General features: G+C 46.2%; 1 protein-coding gene across 1 annotated transcript in view; it reads left to right on the forward strand.

The window, feature by feature from the left end:
* Nucleotides 1-26,594, forward strand: part of NDUFA2 (NADH:ubiquinone oxidoreductase subunit A2) — a 70,812-nt gene that overhangs the window by 36,915 nt on the left and 7,303 nt on the right. The window contains exon 2 of the mRNA XM_085617813.1: nucleotides 24,054-24,160. Within this exon, the coding sequence (XP_085473939.1) occupies nucleotides 24,054-24,160 (107 nt within the window). The remainder of the gene's footprint in view (nucleotides 1-24,053; nucleotides 24,161-26,594) is intronic.

Genomic DNA, 26,594 nt, shown 5'->3' on the forward strand with positions numbered 1-26,594 from the left:
GCACCAGGGCACCTACCTTTAATAGTGCGGCCCCGGAGGATGAGGTCCCCGGGGCCGGTAACTGCTCAGAGTGGGGCCCTCGCCTGTAGTTTTACTGGTGGCCTTGGAGTGTGGGGTCCACAGGGCAGAAGAAGGCTCGGGGGGGCATGTGGCCCCCTCCACGTAAGTAAAAAAATAATAATAATGGCCCTGTGGTATGGCGTCCCCATAGCCTAAGAAGACTCGGGTAGGGGCCTACGCGGCCCCCTCTCCTTTAGTTGAAGTAGCAGCCCTGGGGGTTGCGGTGCCCATGGTCTAGTGAGGGTCGTGGAGGGGTGCAGTGTGACTCCCTCACCTTTATTTTAAGTTGTGGTCATGGGGTGCCCAACTGCTCATAATGCTTGGGGGTACGTAGACTCCCTTCCCTTTAATTAAGAAAAACAACCCTGGGGATGGGGTCCCAATGGTCTAATAAGACTAAGGGACGGCGGCCACACATTGCTACTCCCCTTTAATTTATAAAAATAAAAAACTGCCCTGCAGGATACGGTCTGAGCACCTTGTAAGGCTGGGGGGGGGGCACACTGCCCTCTTCCTATTTCTTAAAAAATAAAAGGCAATGGGGAGGAAAATAAAAGCCCATAGTTGATGAGGTCCCCAAAACCTACTAAGGCTCCGGGAGGAGGGCTATGTGGCCCCCCTCCACTTTGATTAAAAAGAAACAGCCCTACATAAAGGCTGTGCGCTGTGGGGGTTGGCTTCACGTATGGTAATAAACTATTAATTTAAATGTATTTATTACTAGTATTATTTTTTAGAAATCCACTGAAAAAAAACAAAGGTTAAAGTAACATTATAACATTAACGTATGAACTAATGAAACCCCAAAAATTTACCAGTTATGGTTAGCAGAGATAACTAATATATGTGCCGGGGGTGTGGCCAGGGAAGATGGCCGACAGGACGTACTCTTCACGAGGTCTGGCTCTCTCGGCTGCATAATCCTGACTCTGAACACCGCTGACTTCCACCCGTGGGGGAAGCCCTCCTCTTATCTGTGGTTCTTGGCGGGGGCACTCTGCCCCTCTGAGGTCGCTTCTGCTATCCGGGAGGCTGGGTGCCTGGCGGCACTGTGACGGCCTGCGCTGCGGCAGTCGGCCCGGGGACACATGCAGCAGTGCTGGCTGGCTTTGAGCGGGGCCCGCAGTGGTCTTGAGAGAGGGCCCCAGTCCCAACGGACTAGCTGGCAATATTGCCCAGATTGCTCCAGGGGACTCTGGAGCCCAAGCGCAGGCCCACATGGTCGGTGTGGCGGTCTTCTCATCGGCAGCAGATGGAAGCTGCAGAGCCCCTGACGCTGGGAGTTGTGCTGGCCTGCAGGCTCCCTTCCCCCGCTTCTAGGTGTGCAAGCGACTCCGGGTGGAGCAGTGACTCCAGGCCTGGTTCGGGGGCCCATCCTTGATGGCTCGCAGCCTTCAAGGGCCTCTCCCCAGGCCCGCTGGGGCTGCAAGGAGACCTCCGAAGAGGCAGACCCTGGGAGGGTGGGCTTCAAAGACTACAGCGGTGCCTGCACCTGCTGCCCTGATTCGGCCAGCTGGGGAGGCCCGCTGGTGGTGGCTGAGGGATGGAATGGGGGCCTTCAAGCCCAGAGATTTGCTGTGACTGTCACGCCGGTGCCCATCAGAGGTGCGGAGCACTTGGCTTAAGCCCCATGTTCGGTGGGTCTGCCCTAAGGATGACAGGTGAGAGGGTACCCTGGGGGGTGCTTTGACCTGTAGCCTAGCTTTGGACACATCTTGGGCTGTGGAGGAGGCATGCACACCCGGTTGCTGGTGCTGGTCCCTGGGAGCAGTAGAAGTCCTTGGGGAGGTGGCTGGGTGGGGATGGGGTTTGACTGCAGGATCGTTCTGCCCCTCACCCCGCCACCCCCTGCCACCTGGGAGCATGCCTGCAGGCAACAGTCATACCCCTAGAGGTGGATCTAGGGGCCTATCACTTGGACTGTCGCTGCCCTCCAGTTCAAGTGTCAGCCCCTAGATCTACCCTCCAGGGGCCCCCACCTTGTGCTACCCTGCTGATGGCAGAGGCGCTGTCTGAGTTTTTTTTCACATTAATTGGTCTTCAACCACTCATAGGTCCACTAAATGGGAAGGAGCGAAGGCTGTGATCCGGGGGTTTTGTGTTGGCCTCTCCTGTGGGGTTAGGTGCACTCTACAGGCCGAGTTATACCAGAAAGAGGACGAACTGGTGCGCTTGCAGCAGTTACATCCGGTAGCAGAGGGAATTGGAGGTCCAACATCAGGTGGTGGAAGTGAGGGATCGAGTGGAAAATTCACACTGCAGTCCTTTCATCAGCTTCTCCACAGGGAAGGGGAATGTTCTGGGTGGTTAATGGCATGGATCCTGTGGAAAGAAACTCCGCTTTCCCCATACTCCATGTTAAGTCTCCCCAGGGCAGAGATGTGTAAACGCAGAGGGGAATAGCGGGCGGCTTGAAGGCCCATCTGGAGCTGGTGTACTGCACTCCTCACCCTGAATGCATCTCTGAGTTTTTGACCACTGTAGGGCTTCCTCGAGGTGATTCAGGCAGTGCTTCAGCTGCTGCCCAAGGGGAGGGTGCCTGGTGGTGACTGCTTTGCTGCACAGTTTTATCAGACTATCTCCCCCTCTCTCACTCGACACTTGTTGAAGGTCTATTTTGAGGCCATTGATAGGCCAAGGCTATGTGGGAGGGCTGCATCTCTATGATGCTTAAATAAGGCTTGGATGGCTCTGACCAGTCCTCCTATAGATCACTCATGATGATCAATACCATCATGAAGGTACTTTGCAAGGCATTGTCACTTCGGTTACGCCCAGTTATTGGCATGAGGACCAATGCAGGTTCATCTCTGGATATAACACTACTATGAAACTTCTGAGGTTAAGGCACGTCTTACATGAAGTGGAGGGCTGGAACGAAGAGCTTGCCCTCATCTCCTCACATTGCCATGGCCTTCAACACAGTGGACTGGCAATACCTCATGAAGATTTTGGAGGTGAGGGGGATTTGGACTTCATTTTCGGGCTTGGGTGAAACTGCTGTAAACGTCCTACGGCTAGGTGCCCCTTGTTAAACTCCACTCCGATAGTTGGCAGAGGAACACAACAGGGTTGCGCCGCTCTTGCGGTTTCTTGTTGCTATTGCTTTAGAGCCGCTGGCCATATGGATTTGGCAGACAATGGGGCAGTGGGGGATTAGAGTGGAAGATGTTACCCACCTAGTGTCGCTGTATGCAGACTATACCCTTTTTAGGTCTCGCGCCTAGCGTTGCAGTGCACAGCACTGCTCACGCAGCGAGAGACCTCTTGTAGAGGGTTTATAAACGCTCGTGCGTATGCTTTCCTTTTGGCCCAGGCTATTGGCCTTTGCGTGCGTCTTTTTATAAAAGAAGCACGAAATTGGCCAAAGGCGGGCGCATTGCTCCGCTCATAGCCTATTGGTGTCTGTTATGCGCACCGCTTTCATGTGGTTTTAATTATTGTGCCCAGACACGGGCGGGATAATTGAAACCACATGGCTCGTTGTGGTGCGCGCGCGCGCACCACTTGTTCTTTAAATGGTTAAATGTCGATTCGGATTTATTCAAATGTCTGACTCGCTGTAATTATTTTTAAGCAGTATATGTCCCACGGAAGATCTCAATTTCCATGAGATGGATTTGTGCAAAATCTGTTTGCCCGATCCCCCATTGAACAATCAGCAAATATAGTGTAAATAGTTTTTTTTTTTTTTTTTTTTTTTTTTTTTTGCACCAGTGATATGAGCTCAGGTGTTGAATGCATCTTATCTTATTACACTGGACTGGCAAGGACGTCCAAGACGAGAAAATGAGTAAGTTAGAACGATAAACGTACATAGTGAATGACAAAGTTCGGCGCTAGCAAAGCATTATCGGTGACTAGAAGCAATGCAAGCGTGCTCAGAGTTCCCCAAATTCCATTGTGATGAGCAGAAACACAATTGTTCAAGGCTTACCACTGAGCCCTGCTAAGTGCGCCCATTTCCTAATTTGGTATCCCCTTTAGTCACACTTGCCTGTGATACTAGTAAATGCAGCAAAGGTGTCAGCATAGCAGCGTCATCCGGACAGAGTATCACAGACCGGCCCTTCAGATAATGGACGGACCACTGCTGCCAGATTAATGCGACATGCAGACACCCTGTGTAATCTGACGTCGGCGTCAGGACATGGCCGCCCCCTTATTGTTTGTGTCTCGAGGGCTCCGCAGCGTTCTCTAACACAGTCCTCGAATACCGGAAGTCACTGCAGGGGTATGAAGAGTGCATTCAGAGCTGTCCCCTGGGCCGGCAACACTCGTCGTTTCACACACGCTAAAATGGATTACCTGAAACGTGGAGTCTAAAACCGAATTTATGCGACAATGTGAAATAGTCCTCTCTTGCGCGCGCATTCTCTGCTCCCAGTGCAAAGCAAAACATTGTTTTTCCACACGTGAATGCCCCAAAATCTACATAAATCTTTTTTATTTTTTATTTAAAAGGACGTTTAACTATCAGAATAAATAGCTAGGGTCAACATGGACGTAATAGGCTCGTGAAGAAACGGATTTATCTGCGCTAGACACCAGTCCAATGGAGGTGAAAAGAGGCTCTGCGACGTCACGCCTGAAAACCACTGAGCGGTCTGCGGAAGTACCGACAGTCTCTGCTAGGGCCAGCAGAAGTAGCTTTCAGTGAAACTCGAGGACGATGAAATATTCTTTCTAGTGTAAGAACTGCTGCGGTTTGCAGCGCTTCATTGGTATTTGTGCCAAAAGCGCTACATTACGATTCTTTTTTTTTTTTTTTTTTTTTTTTTTTCTTCTGTGTTTTTGTTGAGGTAAGACAGTGTTTTTTTTTTTTTTTTTTTTTTTTTTTCTGAAGCAGCCTCTGTTCTCGCACCTTTTGGTATGTATGTCTAATCCTGGTCTGCCCGCAGGGCAGGACTACCCATGACCCTTCGATTTTAATGCATTAAAGGATTTAGGGCCGCTCCCCTGCTGGTGTTGAGGCCGCTCTACTGCTCAGGATCACATTCCTTCCTGTTAGTACCAATGACGAAAATTACGTTTCTTAAGCTTTGTTGGGAATTACTCCTTCTTGGCTGCAGAACCATTCTCTTATGTAAACACTCTCAAAAGCGCTTTTACATAGGTCATGTCCAGAGTGTCTAGGGTTCAGTGAGCCTCCTGCCAGAGTTGCACAAGGCATCCCCGATGTATTTCTGATCCAATCACAGAATCCCAGCTCACAAGGAATACATGAAATATTCTAATTTGTGGGCCCTTTATAAAGCACTGGTATCCCTTCAATGTAACCAGAATTAAGGGGTATATGTCGAACTGGCTTTTTTTCAGTTTATCATTTACAAAAATACAGAGTATTCTAGCTCAGTGAACCGAATAATCCGCGATATGTTCTAGACTCGGTGGATGATTGAATCCCAGCGGGTCCACCCAGGCTTTCATCCTTCGATAAAATGAGTACCATTGTGCTGGGTAACAAACATCTGTTACTGTCAATATCGACAAAAGACCAAGCAAGGGTTAATATGTGCTCTACAATATCCCTGTTATGTTCATTAATGCAAATAGAACAATTGATGAACGAGGGTGGGTGAATGTTTGACACTGTTCAGCATTCCGTCCAACCTCTTTGTTTTGCACTTTTTTGGCCAGAGTGGCAAGGGTATGCCGAGACGTGGGTCCCATGCTCGCTACGCCACCATATTCAAGCTAGCCTGGCTGAAGACGGGGGATACCCCGAAACTGGTCCCAGGGTGCTTGCTTTTTGGTCCAGGGAGGACCTGGCATTGCAGTTCGAGCTGGACTGATCCCATGAGGATCAGGGCCAAGACTGATTTGCATATGGCTAGGTCCAAACTGGAATGGTAAGGCGCGCAAAAACGATGGGTTTAGTCCCAGACTGGCCTGGGAGTGAATGTTTGAAACTAGGATTACAGGTAAGTAATTTATCCTTCATTCTCCACTTCCTGCGCAAACTACCTATCCCTCTCTATCTTCCTTTTTATCTATTCTGTGCAGCTCTCACCCCTATCTATTCACCACGCCACATAATTCCAGTACACATATACACTACACACCACATAACTGACCATTTTAATTCAACCCACATAATTAATCTCCAAACCCCATACATCCACTCCACTCCAAACCAAAACATATAGGTAAAAATATTGTCATTTACAATGCCAATAGCTCTAACTCTCAAAAATGCGAGACCTATTGCATTGCAAATGCTTGTTTATCTCAAGGCTCTGAGATGATCACTCCCACTCCGACTGGGTTATCTTGATACTTTTGGAGAGCTGTCTGACCTCCAGACAATTACAAGAAATCTTTGGTCTTTCCCTTGGGGACGTGTCTCTCCTGAGACCGGACCGAAATTACCCTTCCGGTGGGAAACCAATGGTTTTCGTTACCTGGGGTGGTGGTGGTGCACAAGTGGCAGAAGGGCCTACAGTATAATATTACCAGGGTCACTGGTCAATTCTGGAATACTCTTCCCCTTTCTCTCGTGGCAGGTGAGGCCATCTTGAAATGAATATGCTACTTACCAGTATGCATCTGTTCTTGGCATGTAGAGCTGCAGATCTACACACTGTGCATAGATCACCATCTGGTGTTGGGCCCGGATGTTGCAGTTGTTTTTCTCTTGGAAAGTCTTTGGAAGTCACGAGGTATGTAACTCCTCCTTTTGGATCATATTGCGCATGGGCTTCGGCTCCATCCCTAGATTGTTTTTCGCCAGCGGGGAAATGATGGAGCTTTGTAAGAAAGAGGAAAGATGTCCATGTGTGCTGTATCTAAATAAGATAAAACTGGAACAGATAAAGGTAGCTGGGGAGGTGGGTGGGCGTGTGTAGATCTGCAGCTCTACATGCCAAGAAGAGATGCATACTGGTAAGTAGCATATTCCGTTCGAGGCATATGAGCTGCAGATTACACACTGTGCATAGATTATATAGCAGTACTCGCTCCTAGCGGCGACCACCAGTATCTGTTGCAGTTGTTTGAAACAATGTTTTGACGACAGCCTGGCCCACACTAGCTTGTTGCTTAGTTTGCACATCTACACAATAGTGTTTAGTGAAAGTGTGCGGTGTAGACCATGTAGCTGCTCTGCAGATATCATCTAAGGGGATGTTTCCTAAAAATGCCATGGAAGCCCCTATCTTACGTGTAGAGTGGGCTTTAGGGGGAACAGATAGCGTTCGTTTTTCTTTGTGGTAGCAAATCTGTATGCATTTAACAATCCACTTAGCTATCCCAGATTTGGAGATGGGGTTGCCTTTGTGTGGTGGTGAGAAAGACACAAATAATTGATTGGTCTTACGAAAAGGTTGTGTTTTCTCGATGTAGAGGAGTAAAGCTCTTTTGACATCTAGGGTGTGTAGAGCTCTTTCTGCAATGGTTTGTGGCTGCGAGAAGAATACGGGCAGTTCCACAGATTGATTGAGGTGAAAGGGAGAAATGACTTTAGGAAGTAATTTTGCATTAATGCGGAGAACAACCTTATTATGATGCATTTACAGAACGGGTTCCTGAATGGCGAGTGCTTGTATCTCATTGACCCTTCTGAGCGGAGTAATGGCTATAAGGACAGCAGTTTTCCATGTTAAAAATTGAAGCTCACATTTATGTACAGGTTCAAATGGAGGCCCCATTAGTCTTGAGAACGATGTTTAGGTTCCACACAGGTGAGGGTGGCACTCTGGGGGGAATTATTCTCTTAAGGCCTTCCATGAAGGCTTTTATGGCAGGTACTCTGAAGAGTGATAGATGCTGTCTATTTTGTAGATATGCTGCCATGGCAGCAAGGTGTAGTCTAATAGACGTGTAGGCTAGGTTGCATCTTTGTAGGTGTAGTAAGTAGCCTATGATGTGTTGGATAGACACATCTAAGAGATTGACGTTCTTGACAATAGATCACGAAACGTTTCCACTTGGCTGCGTTGCAAGCTCTAGTGGTAGGTCGTCTAGCTTCTTTAGTGACGTTCATATAGTCAGGGGGAAGATGAAGGTAACCAAATTCTAGGATTTCAGGAGCCAGATCGCAAGGTTGCGCTGAGCTGTGTCTGGGTGCCTGATCTCTCCATGGTTCTGGGTTAAGAGGCGTGGAGAGAGGTGTAACTTTTGGTGCGTAACTACGGAGAGTTCCAGCAATGTGGTGTACCACGGTTGTCTGGCCCAAGTCGGAGCAACTAGGAGGAGAGTTAGGGAATGTTGCTGTAGTTTGCGCACCACTAATGCAATGAGTGGGAGAGGTGGAAAAGCGTACGCAAATCTGCCTGACCAGTTCATCCATATCGCATTGCCTTTGGACAATGGGTGTGGATATCTGGTGGCGAAGCTTGGGCATTTGGTGTTTTCGTGGGTGGCGAAGAGGTCGATCTGTGGTTGCCCCCACATTTGAAAGAATGGTTGAAGAACTTGTGGATGAAGTTCCAACTCGTGGATCTGTTGTGTTTGACGGCGCAACAGATCTGCAATGTTATTTTGGACTCCTGGAACATGCTGGGCTAGTAGAAAAATGTTTTGAGGTATGGCCCACCTCCATATGCTCTGTGCTAGCTGAGAGAGCTGCAGAGAGTGTGTGCCGCCCTGTTTTTGGATGTAGTACATGGCTGTCATGTTGTCTGTGCGGACTAAGACAGCCTTGCCTGAGACGTGTTTGAAAGGCTTTTAGGGCTAGGAATATGGCCAGTAACTCCAGATGGTTGATGTGGAGTAACGTTTGTTGAGGTGTCCACCTGCCCTGCATGGTGTGATGTAGTAGGTGAGCTCCCCAGCCGAAGAGCGATGCGTCCGCAGTTAGAACTATTTGAGGAACCGGCTCTATGAACGTTCGCCTTTTGGAAAGGTTTTTGCTGGTCCACCACGGCAGAGAGCGGTGGCCACGACCGTCTACCAACACCAGATCTGATAATTGACCCTGAGCCTGGTTCCATTGGCGTGCCAAGCACTCTTGGAGCGGATGCATCTGGAGTCTTGCATGAGGTACAATGAATATTCTAGAGGCCATCATCCCTATAAGTTGCATAAACACTCGGTCTGGAAGAGAGTGTTGTGGTTGAAATTTGGCGCGAAGAGCCTGTATGCTTGCTATCCTGGCGGGACTTGGGTAGACAAACGCTCTTGAGGTGTCTATGGTGGCACCGAGGTATTGTGGGACGGATGCAAATGGGACTTGACGTAGTTTACTATGAAGCCCAGGTCGTGAAGTAGTTGGATAGTGGCGTGAGTGTGTTGTACACACTGGTTGTATGAGCTGGCTTTTATGAGCCAGTTGTCTAGGTATGGGAAGACGTGGATGTGTTGTCTTCTCAGGTGTGCTGCCACTACCGCTAGGCACTTGGTAAACACTTGTGGTGCTGTGGTGACTCCGAATGGGAGTACTTTGAATTGGTAGTGCTGACCGTCCACTATGAATCTGAGAAACTTCCTGTGAGCGATGTGAACGGGAATGTGGAAATAGGCGTCCTTGAGGTCTATGGTGGCAAGGAAGTCGTTCTGGGAGAGCAGAGGAAGCACCTGCTGGAGTGTGACCATCTGAAAGTGGTCTGAGTGTATGTATTGGTTTAGGGGTCTGAGGTCCAGAATGGGTCTTAGAGAGACGTCCTTTTTTGGTATGAGAAAATATAGGGAGTAAACTCCCTTGTTTTGTTGGTGGGTAGGAACTGGTTCTATTGCACTTTTTTGTAGGAGGGAGATAACCTCCTGCTTTTAAAGTGCCAAATGTTCCCTTGACATTGGGCACTGTTTGTGTGGAATGGTTGGGGGTAGATGTTAGTTCTAGAAAGTAGCCTGATTGAATTATCTGTTGCACCCATCTGTCTGAGGTGATGGTAGCCCAGACAGGAAGGAAATTGTGGAGTCTGCCACTGGAGTGGAATAGTCTGGGGGGAGTGGAGGGAAGTCACTGGGTGGGGGTGGAGGTGTTAGTTTTGCCTCTGCCTTTGTTGTTGTTACCCCTGTAACTGCCTCTTTGGTAACCCCTAGTGAAGGTGGATTGGGTAAGGGCCTTGTAGGAAGTGGAGCCTCTGGTGGTGCTTCTAAAGGAGGAACGGCGAAAGGAGCGCCTGGGAGCTTGCGACTGCAAGGCTCCCATAGTGTCTGTGTCCTTTTTCATTTTTTCGAGGGCTCTGTCGACATTAGGGCCAAACAGGTGTTTCTCATCAAAGGGGTGGTTGAGGATGGAACGCTGAACCTCGGGTTTGAACCCTGAAATACGTAGCCAGGCATGCCTACGCAGAAGGACGCTAGTATTTATTGCCCTGGAGGCGGTGTCAGCTGCATCGAGGGCACAACGGATGGAGTCATTAGTGATAGTTTTATCCTCCTGAATGAGTTCGTTGGCCCTATGTTTATATTTGTCAGGGAGGTGTTGCAATATTGACTCCAGCTCATCATAATGTGCCCTGTCATATCTGGCTAGGAGCGCTTGGGTGTTAGCAATGCGCCATATGTTGGCCGCTTGGGACGCTGTCCGCTTGCCAGAGGCATCCAGGAGTTTAGACTCCTTATCTGGCAGTGGAGCCACACCTGATGCCTGGGAATTGGCACGTTGTCTCGAATTGGAGACTACCAGGGAGTCTAGTGGTGCTGGGCCTCTAATGTAGGTTGGATCTGTTGGGGCGGCCTTATATTTCTTCTCAATGCGAGGGTTGCTGACCCTTGCCCTAACCGGGTCTTTAAAGACCTCTGGTGCGTGTTTAATAACCCCCTTAAGCATGGGCAGAATTGAGGTGGACCTCTGTGCAGTGTCAAATGTATCTAAGAGGAAATCCTCCTCCACGGGGTCTGTGTGGAGATCAACCCCGTGGTAGTGGGCAGCCCTATGGAGTAGCTGGTTAAAGCCCATTGTGTCCTCTGAGGGTAGGGTCTGGAAGGGTAAAGATCGCCCTGCGGGACGTTGGGGACGTCTGGGATGTTGTAGTCATCCCATGGGTCTGGGGAGCCTGTAGGAGTAGGGTCCCCTGTTGGTTGGTTGTCCGCTCCGTCCCCTGTGTCGTAGATAATGTCATCATCATCATCATCATCATCATCCTCCTCCTCATCTGGAGATGGTGTGGGAGAATGATGGGGTGGGGGAGGCGGAGGAGGAGGAGGTGAAGGAATCCTCAAAGGTGAGGTGGCAAAGTCTCTCCTTTTTGGTGGTGGAGCTGGTGCAGGCTTGTCCAGTTGTCTTTTTCTGGTGCCTAGCGTCAAATGCCCAGTCTTTGGATCCTTTACGAGGGTTTTTTTGTAAGGATCGGGTCGAAACAATTGATCTGTAGGGGACAGATCTTTCGGTGCCAATGGTGTTGGAGCCGTGGGTTTTTTAGGCGTCGATTCGGCACTATTTCTTTGTCTGGAACCGTGGGGTTTAGAAATGTCTTTTGTCTTCCTCGGTTCCGAGGTGAGTTTCGGCTTCGAGGCTTGGGAGTCGAGGCTCTACGGTTTCTTGCTCCACTCCGAGGATGTTATCGGTGCCGAGGAGCCGGTGCCAGTCTTCGGCGCCGAGTGCTTTGGTGTCGAGCTCGGCGCGGACGAGGAAAGGGGTGTTTTCTTTTTCGGTGCCGGTGTGGATGAGAGTTTTTCGGCACAGAGGGTAGGCTGGCTTGAGCCCGAGCTGCCTGAAGGCTTGATGGGCTTCTTAACCGGGCCCAGATGCGAGGTATGGGAAGCAGTCTCTCGGTGTATACCTAGGCCCGAAGGCGTGACCGAAGGCTTTTCTAATGGCGTGGAGGGGGGTTTTGGGTCGACGTCTGTACTCGCGCCCCTCTGTGCCGGAGTGATGTCCTCGACGTCGGAGTCATCAGCTTCGGAGGCGCTGACGAGGCCTTCTTCGGTGTGCTGTTCCGGAACATTGATGCCTTCTTCGAAGATGTCGTCGGGGATCGAAGTCGACGAGTGAACCATCGTTCTCCTTGCTCATCGGTCCTGAATCGTCGTCTTCGATCGGAAGGAGGCGAAAGCTGGACAGTCCCTTGCCTCGTGTTCTGGGGAGAGGCAGAGGTTGCACACCTCATGTAGATCGGTGTGGGGAAACTTTGACCCACATCGAGGACACTTTTTAATGGCGTCCTTTCCATCAGCCAGGACAGGAGGCCCAGGTAGGCCCGAAGGCCTTCGTCGACGACTGGAATCGAAGACTTCGATCGAGGAGAGTCGTGTCGAGTGTGGAGAACACGATCGAGACAATACCGTCGAACGGGGAAGGATTGTGCGCCGAATGGGAAAACTGGAATGGTTCCGAACTGGAGCTCGAAGAACACATCCAAGCCCGTTGGCGGAAAAAAACAATCTGAGGATGGAGCCGAAGCCCATGCGCAATATGATCCAAAGGAGGAGTCACATACCTTGTGACTTCCAAAGACTTTCCAAGAGAAAGACAACTGCAACTGCCCAACACCAGATGGCGATCTATGCACAGTGTAATCTGCAGCTCATATGCCTCGAACATGGTGTTTTTGCCCCAGTATCTATATTCCATTTAACTTTCATTTAACTGTCTTCCCAAGGTGGCGTTTAGGCAATTGCATTCCCTGCTTACTTCCTTAATATGGGTAGGGCGTCGTAGCTGAGATGGGAGGGACTTTCTATTCCTGCCGCTGGAGGAGGAGGGGGAGGGGGGGGGGGGAGAACTGGCGGTCCTGAACTTGGAAGAATACTGTCTGGCCTTCCCCTGGGGGGAGGGTGCGCGGCGCGAGATGTCAGCCAGGTGTCGTGCCTCGTTAAACAGACTGCTTCCTTATAGGAATGTACAGAGTAAGTGGTTTTGAAACCGGCCCCCTTGGCTAGGAACTTTCCGTTCTGGGGACTACAGGCCTTTAGGGTGCTCCCAGATTCCACACACATGACCGTTACGTGGAATTCATCTAATTTGACAATGCATGGACTAGTTTCGGTGGGGGAGCGGGGCAGTTCCTCCAACAAGCCAGTCTTTCTGCTATGGCTAAGTGGGCCCTCGACTCCTAGGGCACAGAGCGCTTCCCACACTTTCTGTGTTTTTTTTTTATTTTTATTTTTTTATTTTTTTATAAATCTTTTTATTGAACAGACTCGACAACATGGCATAGTATCCAACAGTCAATACAGAGGGTATCACATGGTTCAATATACATAGTAATACAGTAAGCATACGTTGTGGAAATCACAAGGATGGGGAGACATCATCGTGTGTGCGGGGAGGGGTACAGATGTTCCCACGATACGAGTTCCAAGAGGACCATATCTTAGACCATTTACGGGGACAGCCCCGAGCCATGTACACAAACTTCTCTTTGCATGCACCAGTCAAGATCTTGTTTCCAGTTTGTAATGGTGGGTGCATGCGGGGCCCCCCCAGATCTGCGCAATGTTTCTTTTAGCTATCATACAGCCGAGTGTGACCCATTGTGTGGCATAGGTAGTGAGATCTGTTGGTTCCCAAATGTTTAGGAGGCATCTGGGCGCCTCCTGCTGGATCTCAACCCCCAGTACTTCGCTCATAATTATGTGTGTAGTACGCCAGAATTCCTGGATTGGCCCACAATGCCATATAGTGTGCATGAAGGTGCCCTGGTGAGAATTGTTTTTTATTCTACAAAGCCATGACAGCAGATAAGGCGTGTACCCCCTCCAAGCCCCCCCCCCCCCCTTTTCACAAGAGCAGCCTGGGATTGTGACCTGAGGATGGAACTTGAGGACGCTCAATGGGGCTGTATGTGTGCGTTGGTGAAATCTATTTAGTCTAATACCATGTTTAAACTTATTTCCATTTCTTGCACTGCCTGTACAGAACACCTGTGTTCTTGCAAAAATAGATCAGTACAATCCACCCAATAGGCTCCGCTGCCAGCACCAGGTGGCTTCTTTTTTGCATTTGCTGTGGGTCTGTCCACCAGGGCAGACGTTCTGGGTGAGTGTGATAGCTAGGGTGCAGTAGGTGGTACCCATCCCATGTTCGCTAGAGCCTACCTTCTGTCTGTTGGGCATTTAAGGTTCTACGATTGCTGTTTCTGCTGGCTAAAGGACATGTAGCAATCACATGGATGGGGCAGGCGATTCCTAGTTATGAGCATTGAGTGGGCGGTTTTGGCTGAACGGGTGGTGGTGGAGGAAGTGTGACTGAGAAAGTGTAGGCATGATGATAAGGTGGGAGATAAGTTGGAGCAATGGGGGAGCTGCTTGCTGAGGTTTTAGACCCTGCAGGTACCTGGCAGTCCTCTTTCGATGGGGAGGGATACTCTTCCGATCCCATCGATGCTTGAATGTCTTATAGGGTCTAAGCTTTCAGTGCTGGATTACTTGAGTCGACTGGGCAAATGTACAGGGGTATTGTTGATTAATTTCCTACCTGAATTACTCCTATGCAGATATGCTTGTGACCAGTATGCTTGATTACTCTGACGTGGTTACTGATGGCTGTTGTTGACGTATTTCTTGTTCTTAAGTGTCTTCATTGCTAATACTCAAAGAATGTCTTAAAAAAACAATGTACACCCCCAATGCAATGCTTATGACCTCACATATTACATATGACATACTTTATGACATCATTCAATAAGCGTGTCAGTTTTATAGTTTACATAGTGTCTGGTAACTACCATCATACTTTTCTACCTAATTTTGTACAGCCTGTGCTGGACTAATCGGTAGAATTGTTTACAAAATGCACGTGCTCCTAATGCACCATAGGTGTGTAGATGTATTGAACACATTATACATTTTTGTTTAGAAGAATACCTCTCTGTGTAAGTGACAATTGACGATTTGTGTTCATTATGTTCCACACAAGTTTTTTGGAACTGCAGAAAAACTTTCCAGCAGGGCAAAGATTCTACATACCATATAGTAAGTACTGTAAGCAGCCTTGAGTTATTAGATCAATTCGTCTCAGCTTGACAATTTCTTCTTAACATAGAAGACTGTGTGCACAAGGTACTAACCTATGTACATGTACTTGTTTTGCTTCAGAAGATGGCCTATCTGTACAGTTTTCACCCCTGCATGAAGTCTGCAGGTAGTATGATCTTTAGCACCGTCAGACCTTGGTTATTTTAAATGAATAGTCACTCTTTGGACAATTTTTGCATAGAGTGTACAATGTTCTTAGTAGATAGTTTTTAATACTCTGTGGTGCATTTCTCATGAGAATTTCATTGCTTGAAAACAGTGTGGTACAAAGTAAGGACTTCATAAAGTAAACAGTTTTAACAGGTAATAGTACGCACTTTTCCACTTCTTTTCTCAATTTAGGTTCAGTGACTGTCGGGGGTGATACAGGTAGACTGTCCGAAGGAGGGCATTTGTTATGTAACAGAGAGGTTCAGTATCAGGAGGAACTTGGTTTTCCCTGAACAGTTGTATACAGATTGAACACTGTGTGCAGTATCGGTTACCCTTTCATCTGTGGTTCATAGTCAACATGAACTCTGCTACCCATGAAGTGTATGGTATAGGGTCAGTGTTGCACATAACACAAGCTTGCTTTACCTATGGGGGTTGTATGTATGGTAGCAGTAATGATGCTTCATAATATTCCGAGCTATTTTGCACTTACTTTCATAGCACTAATTCTATACCAGTTTATTTTATGCAAATCTTGGATGATGGCATCAATGATGTAATTTGATATGACATCAATGAGGTCATAGGTCTTTAGTGATGTGAGGACATAAGCAGTGCATGGTGGGGGCACAAGTTATGGTTAGCTCTGCTAACCATAACTAGTGAATTTCGTTTTTTTGTTGTTCAAAACGTTAATGTTGTCACTGACATATTCACCTAAGTATAGCGTTACTTTGTCCTTTGTTTTTTAGGTCTCGCCTGACCCAGCGCATGCGCTGGTCTGGCGAGACTTTTTGTGAGGGCTCAAAAAAGTGCTACCACTGTAGCCTAGAGATACAGTGCATGTGCGCGGGCGCCTCACTTTCGCGACCGCACGGCCGCTTGATGTTCTCCGTGAGCCAGTTTTTTTTCCCCCTGTTCATTACTTCTATGTAGTAATGGTGGCACCCATGCGCCGCCATTACTACAGAGCAGACAGAAACAATCCTTGGCATAGCCAATAGGTCTTGCTTTTGGGACCTTAGAAGTATTTAGTTATGCGACTGTTGCATGGCTAAACACTTATAAGGTCCCAAAAGCAAGACCTATTGGCTATGCCAATGATTGTTTCAGTTAAAATATATGACCATACTCCTGAGTTGTTGAATTTTAGACAATTGTAATGCTTTTTTTACCCTGTTATCAATGAATCTGCGAGTGCAGCCCTCTCTTCAAATGATTTTGCTGGTTACACCTTCAAGGAAGAATGGGTGTTGGCTATCAAATCTGGTGCAAGGCAAGAAGAGTAGGCTGCAGTGATTTATTTATTTTCTTAAAACATGCTTCTGTGCATGGTCTTTCTCCTAGCATCTATGCCAGTGCAAGAATAACAAACAGTTCTGGCATATTTGATTTTGCATAATAATCATTACATAGTTCAACACAGTACAGTATATAATGGCCTGATCTCAGATTCAGAGTTTGAAGGCATTCAAAAGGCACAATTCATACAACATTTGTTAATAAATCAGGGTTGTCATTCAAATAAGCAGTAAGAAGCTCCCAAAAATTAGCGGGCTTAGAAGCAGTCGGTAGCTCTTCTGAATATATTTAATTGTTTTTACAGTAGATTGAGTCCATTATCCATTGTTTCACTGTGGGTGATTCTTTTGCTGTCCCAATGCATCGCTACTCTCTGTTTCGCCAGTAATAGTTCTATGGCAGCTAACTTTTTCTTTGTGGATTTTAGCAGTATCACGTGGCATAACAGACGACATTGCGGTGTGCAGGGTAATGTACAGTTCAGAATTTTGCACAACATAGTTACCACTTGATTCCAATAAATCTGCACCCGATCATTCTCATGCTAAGTGAATAAAATCAGCTTGATCATATCCACATCTCTTACAGTTCGCATTTTCACGTAGACCATATTTGTGCAATTTCAATGGAGTGTGGTAAGCTTGATGCACATACTTATAGTGAATAATACGTAAATTCCCGTTGTGAGTGAGTAGGGTAGTAAGTGCACAGCAAGATTGCCAGTCTGCCTCACTAATAGGTGTGTCCAGCAGCAGGTTCAATTTTTCATGTGCCTTTAAAGTGCTGGTGCCTATTTCAGATTGTATGGTTCTGTAAAGTTTTGCCACCATGTGGTTGTTGTGCGGGGTGGTGATGAGTAATTGCAACGCGTCCAGTTTGGGGGGTTCATTTGGATAGGAGGGATATAATTTCTTTATGACTTCCTTGAGTATGAAAGGTGAATTTAAATAGAATTGTCTGGTTATTGACATATGAGAAGTTACCTGGTTTGATGAATATCCCATTGATATAACCGATCAGGGTGATGCCATCTTGTTCTGGTAGCTCCAGACTCCCCTTGTCCTGAGTGACTGATAAGGAGGGATGTTGCGCCAATCGCATGTTCGGTGCATAGAGTGGGAGTTTGTTTGCTAAATGACCGATTCGTAGCCAGGCGTCTGTGGTGGTTCGTATTGTGTTAATCTCCTGGTTGGTCAGATGCGGCTGCTTATGTGTCAAAATACTCGTTAATTTAATGGGGTTTGCATCACCGGCTTCCACCGCTAGATGTGGCATGTATCGAATCGGGTGATACCAATAGTAGGCATATTGCGCTTGGGCACATAGGTAATATAAAAACAGGTCAGGAACCGCAAATCCTCCCGAAGCGTATGGTAAGGTTAGAGTTTGTAATCGTATCCGTGCTTGCTTGCCCACCCATATTAATTGTGTAAGAAGTGCACGTAATCTGCTAAATATTGGAGATCGAAGGGTGATTGGGAAATTTGTGAAAAGGTATAGTAGTTTGGGTAGGATCACCATTTTTACGAGTGATATTCGATCTGCTACTGATAGGGGGAGTGTAATCCACCTATTTATTTGCATCTCTATTTTATCTACGGCAGTGCCATAATTAGTTCTAAGTACTATTTCTTGTTTGCGATGTATCCATATACCTAGATATTTAATGGGGTCTGTTTGCCAAATAATGGGAATGCCAATGGTTGAGGTTTAGTGAGTTTAGTCCGTGCTAGTATGGCGGATTTGTTCCAATTGATCTGCAGGCCAGATTGTCGGCCAAATTTGATATATTCTCCAAGGATTGGTTCGAGATTCTGGCTCGGGTATCGGACATAGAGCACCATATCGTCTGCATACATCGAGATTCCAACAGGACGAAGGTGGAATCTTCACGCAGTGTGGGCCTATCTTTGACGGATTTTGCAAGCAAGTGGTTCTATTGCGATAGAGAATAGTAGAGGCGATAAGGGGCAACCCTGCCTTGTACCTCTTTGCATGTTTATGGCATCTGAAATGTGGCCATTTACTTTTATACGTGCAATTGGCTTGGTTTATAGTAACTTAATCCAATTTAAAAGCATGGGTGGTAGACCTATCCTTTGTAAAATTGCAAACAAATATACCCACTCAATGGAGTCAAAGGCTTTGGCTGTATTAAAAGGACAGCCGCTGCCTCTAACTCTGGATATAATTGATGCAAGAGTGCAAAGATTGTGCGTAGGTTATGGGAGGTTGATCGATTCGGTATGAAACCGGATTGATCCGGGTGGACTATTATTTGCATAAAAGGTTGTAACCTTGTGGCAATGATCTTAGCCAGGATCTTAACATCAGTATTGATTAAGGAAAGTGGTCTATATGATTCCGAATGTTCTGGCTGTTTATCCGGTTTTAACAGAGCTACGATTAATGCTTCTCGTAATGTTGGGGGAGATTCTGACTGTTATAGGCTTCGTCATACATTTCTACAATATAGGGACTGATCAGCTCTGAGTAGGCTTTTTAAAATTCCCCGGTAAAGCTGTCAGGCCCAGGGGTTTTGCCATTGGGTAGGAACTTTATGGCAGTCTGCACCTCCTCCACTCTGATGGGTTGCGCTAGAAATTCTTGCTGATCATCTGTGAGCCATACAAGTGCTATGTCCTCTAGATAATCTAGTATTTCTTGTGTGTTTGCTGTATCACGTGCAGAGTAGAGTTCACCGTACGTGTCTATGAAGGTATTTAGTATGCCCTGGTTGTCATAGTGCGTTATGTTTTCACGATTATCATTTTCAACACAATATGCTGTTTGTGTTCTATGTGTATTTGTTGCGCCAGATAGCGACCTGGCCTGCCCCCTTCTCCCAGTCTACGAGCTTTGTACCGGCGGGTGATGTATTTCAGTTCATCCTCTGCAAGTTTATTATAATGGGTAACTTCATCCCTAATTGCCCCTAAAAAAGCCGTATTGTGGGGAGTGTCGTATTCTGTTTCCAGCCGCTTTATCCATGCTTCACTGTTACTTAGTTGTATGCGTATGTCTTTTAAGATACCAGCTGTTGTGCTAATGCACACACCACGCACGTTCGCTTCAAACGCTTCCCATAAAGTACCAGCACTATCTACTGAATTTGTGATGAGGTGAAAGATCTTTTTTGGCCCTGTGTATAGTCTCTTTATAGATGGGGTCAAGTAGGGAGGTGGCGTTGAAGTGCCAGATAAACGGAGGAGGATTATGTCTGGATGTGAAGAGACAGTACGACCGGTTTATGGGCCGAAAGAGTTTTTGGTAGGTGCTGTATGTCGTGTGCCCACGCGCAAGTGGAGTCCGTGAGTAACCAATAATCGAGTCTCACCCAGCTAGCGTGTATAGTGGAGGAGTGGGTGCTTTCTAGCGTCTGTGGGTTGCGCATTCGCCAGATATCTTGCATGTGGAATTCTATCATTCCATTAAGGATAACTGAGGCTGCACGGTGATGGTGTTCAGTGGTTGCAGGAGATCAATCATATGTGTCATTAAGTGTAACATTAAAGTCGCCTCCCCAAATCAGTTCCATAGGTGGGAGAGTTCTAGGAGTGCACCATAAGTTTGTGAAGAAGGCTGGGTCGTCTATATTGGGACCATATACGTTGATGATTCCCATCTTGGAGCCTCGTAGTGCGCCTATAACTGACATACCGGCCTTTGCTATCAGTGAGCGTTTGTTCGTGTACAAAATGTGTCCCTTTGCGTATCAATGTGATGACGCCTCTGGCGTATGTTGAGTAGGAGGAATCAGCCACCCTTCTTTTTCCTAGTGCATCAGCTTTGGTTTGGAGCAGATGGGTTTCTTGCCACAGAGCAATGCTTATTTGATGCCTGTCTAAGTACGCAAGGACCTGCCTGATCTTGCGGGGGTTGTTAAGTCCCCTTACATGCCATGTAACTAGTTTCAGTGGTGTGGTGCTTACCGTGTTATGCATCGCGTGAGTAGATTTGATTCTTGGTGTACTGTATTAAAGTACCTCGTCTGCCCTCAAAATGTACTGCTTGGAATTGAGTATAATGGCCTTGGAATTGAGTATAATGTGGAGTATTATGCGTATACTGTGTGTTGAGTGCTTGTTGGTTGCCTGGCTAAACTTAACGTAGACTTTAGCATCCCAACCATGCCAAAGACAAACCGGAACTTCAAGTTTAAACTGTAACATAATTGTGATGGGGTTTACCGTTGAGGGGCAGCTAGGTGCTCGGTATTCCATCCACATGCAGGTGGAGGCCGAAGCGACAGAATTACATATAGCTGCAGCAATTGGGCTGTTATTAGTTAGTGGTACCATATTGGACCTTTTGGTACAAAGCATATATCAGAAAATAACAGTTAGCTTACAGATGGAGTGGCAGAACAAGTGGGTGTAACTTACTCAGTACCTGCATCTGTTCTAAAGTCCAAGTTGGAAATAATAGAAAGCCGCAGTATTTTTTTGTAATGAACATAGTGTTTTAGCCTATGCCAGTGATCAAGTATGGCACCAACCTCTGGGATTAAGTACAGCAGTGAGACGTTTACAGGACTACATTATGTCGTAGAATGAATCAGATTGTAGATTTGAGCGAGTATCACGTGCAGATTTTTGTTTAACATATTTAAGGAATTCCTGCGCAGCCTGGGGTGTTGACAGGATGAGAGTTTTGCCCGCATGGGTGACACGGAGTCTGGCAGGGTATACCATGGCATAGGGGATGCTCATGTCATGAAGCTTCTTCTTCACCGGGCTGAATTCCTTGAGAGCAAGCTGGACAGAGAGTGAAGTCTGGGTAGAAGGCTATCTCACAGCTGTTATATTCCAGGGGTTGTTTATCTCTGGCTAGGTGCAATGCTGCATCACGGTAGCGATAGTTCTGAATTCGGGCTACTATAGCCCTCGGGGGAGCTCCCGGTGGTGGTTTCGGTGCAAGGGACCTGTGCGCTCTTTCTACAATGAGCATTGGTGAGAATTGTTCTGATCCAAACAGGTCCTTTAGCATTGTCTCTACATAGTCCTCAAGTTTGCCACTATTGGTGATCTCTGGTACATCCATGATGCGTAGATTGTTGCGACGTGATCTTGATTCGAGATCCTCATTCTTTGCTTGTATCCTCTAGGAATTTTGCTATGTCGGAGCATTTAGAAGTAGTTGCATGGGATTCATCTTCAACTGTCGATATCCGCTGTTCGGCTTCCTCTAAGCGCTCACCATGTTTGTCTATTCGGGCGGATATGTGGTCCATCCTGATAGTAAGTGCATCTATCTTGCCATCAATGTGGTGGATGGCATTATGGGCAGCCTCCATCTTGGCTTCTGATCCTGGGTCTGTGTCCGGATCCGCGTCAGCCGTGGCGCCTGGGAGCCTTGATGTTCGTCGGGGCACGAATGGTAATTTAGTTTGCTGCTGGTCGGTCTTTCCCATTCTTAGACGTTTACTCGCAGCCGGGTGACCAGTGAGAGTGAGCGGGAGAATGCATAATAATGACACTGGTTAGATGGAAGAAATCTTCACTAAGCTGGTTGTATTTTACGGGAGTTCAGAGCCAGTCTGGTCTCTAATGTTGTTTTAGTATAACTGCAGTGTCTGGTGTAGCGCTTGGGGCATATGCAGTGTTGAGGCACAATGGAGGTACAGTCTCCAACGATCAACCTCCTCAAGACGATATTGCATACAGCCCAATCCAGTCTTACCCAGCACCACTGGCGGTTGGAGGGTCAGATCTGGCCGATTAAGAGTCCGATATCTGTGTGTGGTCGATAGTTGCCTTTGTAGCCTGAGAGGGTAGAAAGCAAGCGAGGCGGTGCGATATCTGTGGTGTTTCTGTACGTCCAGTCGGTGCTCTCACCACGATCTCGTAATTGCTTGGGTGAAACAGCATCATCAAAGGTGATTTTTTTTGTGTTTTTTTTTTTGCTTAGTACCAGTCTTGCCTGAATGTAGTAGTAGTAGACTAAAGACTGGTTGATTTGGCCATGTCTGTGAGCCCGAAAACCTCTATCTGAGTACTTCCTACAAAGTGGTCAGTGTGAAAACTTATTTTTGTGTAGAATCCAGATTTTCTTCTGTGTGATTTATCGAGGAACCATTCCCTTGTCCCCAGGCTTTTTTTCTGGACGGAAACAGACTTCGTTGCAAAGCAACACCTAAAGAGAACATGCCCTCTATCTTATTTTTTTTTTTTAGGTGGTTTTTATTCCTGCATTGAAATGTTGTTTTTCTGGAATTGAAACGCCTTGTGATTTGAGGCAGGCTTTCCCAAGTCCTTAAGTGACCAGTAGGATTCCTCTTGGTCCCTTTAGTGTGTTGCGTGTTTAGAGCGCCTCTCTTATGCTGGAGGCATCTGTTTTGCAAACTGAAGTGGGAGTATAGGTACCGCTACATGTATACAGCTCAAATTCTTGTGAAGACCCTTGATCATCACAATTGTACTTCTTCCTCCTGGTTCACTACCTCCAAAGGACTCTTGAGACATTGTTCACACAGCCAGAATCTACTTCGTTTGGTTCTTTCGACTCAGTGGTGGTATAAAAAGCTGATTTAGGATCATGACTGTTACAGGTAGACAATCAACACATTAAACACTTAAATGCCGATCCCCTTTCTTCTTCATCCTGAGGAATGCACAAGATACATTCATGATTATTGTGTTCTTTGTATGACCGAGTACAACATTGAAAACGTACAATTTCCGTTATGCTGCCTCATCCTACATCCCCCGCCCCCACTCTCAAAGTATGTGCCCTTTTCAAGAGTCTTATTCATATCACTTGGAAGGCAAGTATGAAACTTGCAGGATTCAATGGTTAATGATGCTTTAGTTCAGTGCTTTAAAATAAAAATCTACTGCAGAGACCTTCGTGCTGCTGCATCTGTCAATGTTTCTCTGTACCATATAGATTTGTTGTGCTAGAAACTCCATTGTTACCCCCATGGTACAACTTAGAAAACAGACCACCAATCTTTGGCTATGAACCTGTTGGTGGAAAAAACCGATCCTAGGTGGGGTTGTGCGTGCTGATGCACTGCACGTTTTGGGTACATGTCCCAAAATTATTCTTCAAACTGAAACTTACGCTCTTGAAATAAATTAACCTGTAATATTCGGAACTGAACACTAGAGTGGCAGGTAGTGCACAGCATGTGATCTTAAGCAACATAGGCTGTTGTCTTGAATTATTACCTAAGAGTAGAAATGTGGGCTTTCTAAGACCAAATGCAGGGCTGTAGTCCTATTGCTTTCCCACTAATTGTTGCATTTTATACGTGGCGATGTTGGTCAGGGGATCTTTATAGACTTTGGCAGATTGTATTAAGCACATAAGTTTTGGGAATGTTAAAAAAGCAACCCGTCCTTGGACCACAACATAATCTGCCCTCTGGATCAGATATGGCTTCCTTTTCCGTGACAACACCCTTAGAGTTTTCTGTATGTGATGGGAAACATAATTGACAAATCCCTTTTGCTGCAATATATATATTTAATCTTGCTTGAAAGGAATGTTTCTTACAAGAATTCGCTCAAAATATATCCCATGTCCGTTTCTAGTTACCACAGACAATCCGGCTAGTATTTAATTCAGATACCTTGTGCTAGGTAAACCTGGCAGTTATGTGCACTTATTTCAGAAAATGTACTCTATTGTCACAGATGGTGTATAACTTGGCATTTCGTTTTCTACAGGGATTTCATCGAACAGCACTACGTGGAGTTAAAGAAGGCGAACCCTGAATTTCCCATCCTGATCCGAGAATGCTCTGGAGTACAGCCCCAGCTGTGGGCCAGATATGGTAAGTGACTCAAGGCCAGATTGAGGCTGCTGGCTTGCCCCATCAAAGGGTCATGTTGTTAGTGTTTCACAATGGAGCATCCAAGTGACAGCAAGCACTAGTCTCGCTGCCCACACCAAATATATGAAACTCCTAAGCCAGTTTTTGCTGTGATCAAGCATGCGCTCTCACTTGCGAGAGAGATTATTTTCCATAAGGGGCTGGTAGCGTGCTTACTGCTTACCATTCATCAACTTTATTGTCACTCTTACTTGCTCCTTTGTAATTCAGTTACTCTTCTTTTGTGTGGAGCAGGGACCAATACTTGATTGCTTCCTCTTGATTAGTGTTCTTCCGCTGGTCGTGCTGTGATTGAAGTACTATTTTTCTTTGTGTTGCTTCTTATTTTTAGTGTTTCTTCCCCCCTATCCCCCATCTTTATCCGTGTTACTTCTTCCTTCCCATTGTGCGTGTAGCATATTCCTCTGCCAACCATTGCTCTTCCATTGCTGTGTTGCTTATTCTCTCACACTCCTGTTATCTGTATTGTCCCAAACCCCACCCAACATAAGAATGAATAGAAAAAAAACGCTACGACACAGCATGCAGCTCTGAATGCATCTTAGCACTTTTTTCCTCAACTTTTAGCCATGCTGCACAGCATTCATGCTACTGTACACCATTGGCAAAGCAATAGCTCTCACATTGGCGAGACCTAGTGGCTTTGCCAATGCTTGTTATGTGATTATTAGTGTTCTCTGAGAAGTGTTACTGAAGCACCAGACTACAGGGAATGGTAAAAGTACTATTGAACTAAATCTTGTCACCCTTGTTTCTTTTTGTACCTACCTTGGTTGCTGTGCTTTTGAGGGAAGTACTTAGTGTGCAACCTGTATCACACAACCATATTATTGGGAAAGTGTTTCTTTTTGGGTTTTTTCATTGTTCTCTCTAAGAGAAAAAGAACGGTCTGAGACGAAAACGCCTTCCAATAGCGTGCACCTAAATTGCAGGGGGATTTGAAGGTTTGCATGCTTCTCATCTGCATAGTAACAATTTTAAGTAGGAAAGGGCATAACTTGTTTGTGTTTTCCGTAGTTTTGAAAAACAAAATACGAATTTTGTTAGCATATAAAGAAATAGTCAGGCAGTATTGTATGAAGCGATAATTTAACCCAGCCTTCTTTAGGTTCCCTACTGAAGTATCCACTTTTTTCTAGCTGTGTGCTATTTTGAACCTCTCAGACGATCAATCATAAAAGTAGTCTTGACCATAACTACCTTCTCAAGAAGAGACATGTGGTGGTGAAGATGTGGTATTAGGTTGTTGTTTTCAAAAGCAAGATAATTATGTTCGAATTAGTTGCAGACTTGAAGACACCTCGGGATCATGGACAATAAACTTTTTCCTTTGCCACAATTTCCACAACTGCTTAATTGGAAGAAGTAGAAACTTTAGCTGCAGGGTCTGTATTTTAAGAACATCATGACGATTTCTTTAAAAGGTAGTTTTGACCTTTATGTATATGTGCATAATAAAGCAGTATTCTAAAACAGAAGCACAAAATCGTTAGTAAACATAAGATCAATTACAAAAAAAGGGTTTACACAGTCCTAAACAAAAATAAACTGCATTTTTAAAAAGTGTGTAAAGAGAAGAAAAAATAGACTTTGTAGATTAAAGTAAGCTAGGAGGACAAACCTGTATGTCCTAAGACATATGGCGTAGTTCTTTGTTCCCCACTCTCCAGTGTTCCTATATCGGAATCCATACTCTGAACTGGACAGGTCCAGAAATGGCATGCTACATGAAAGGCCGAGGTTCTAAGGCAGTCTGGGACAGGTCTGTTGCATATAGGTAATGCTGCTGCCTGAAGCTTACGACCGCTTAGGTCCCAGGTGACACCAAGATGTTAGACCTTAGATGCAGGTAATCCCTCCTCAACTATTGAGATACTGGTGATTCTGCAAAAACTGCTCTTTCTAGCTTCGCTCTTTTAGGTACTGGCAGAGGAAAGAAAATTTCTCTGGAAATTATCCAGATGCTGTCTATTAGATGTAGATGATCTGCTCCCTTCCTTCTTACCTCCAAGGGCCTTTGGTACTCTTTAAGCATTTGCATATGCTCACTGTTGTTGTAAAACACAAACTGTCTTGTTTCTGAAGCACTGGCACAACAGTAAATATTCGAATACTGACTCCCAGGTGATTGCACTGCAACCTACTGTACAATTGTATTATGTAAATATTATGCTACACCATTAAGAAAATAGTGGCCTGAGGAGTAAAGCGGGACCAACGAGGGCAAGCTCCCCAGTCAAAAACTCAATACACACAGGGCCCTTGGATCTGAAGAGACTAAGTGATGTCAAAGAAGAGAAACAAACTGGTGTGGGAAGTTCCCTTTTAAGGACTGTTTCCCCTCACACACCGAAGGTGTCATGCTTCATCATGG

The sequence above is a fragment of the Triturus cristatus genome, chromosome 7 (genome assembly GCF_964204655.1).
Source record: "Triturus cristatus chromosome 7, aTriCri1.1, whole genome shotgun sequence".
NCBI classification, from domain to species: domain Eukaryota; kingdom Metazoa; phylum Chordata; class Amphibia; order Caudata; family Salamandridae; genus Triturus; species Triturus cristatus.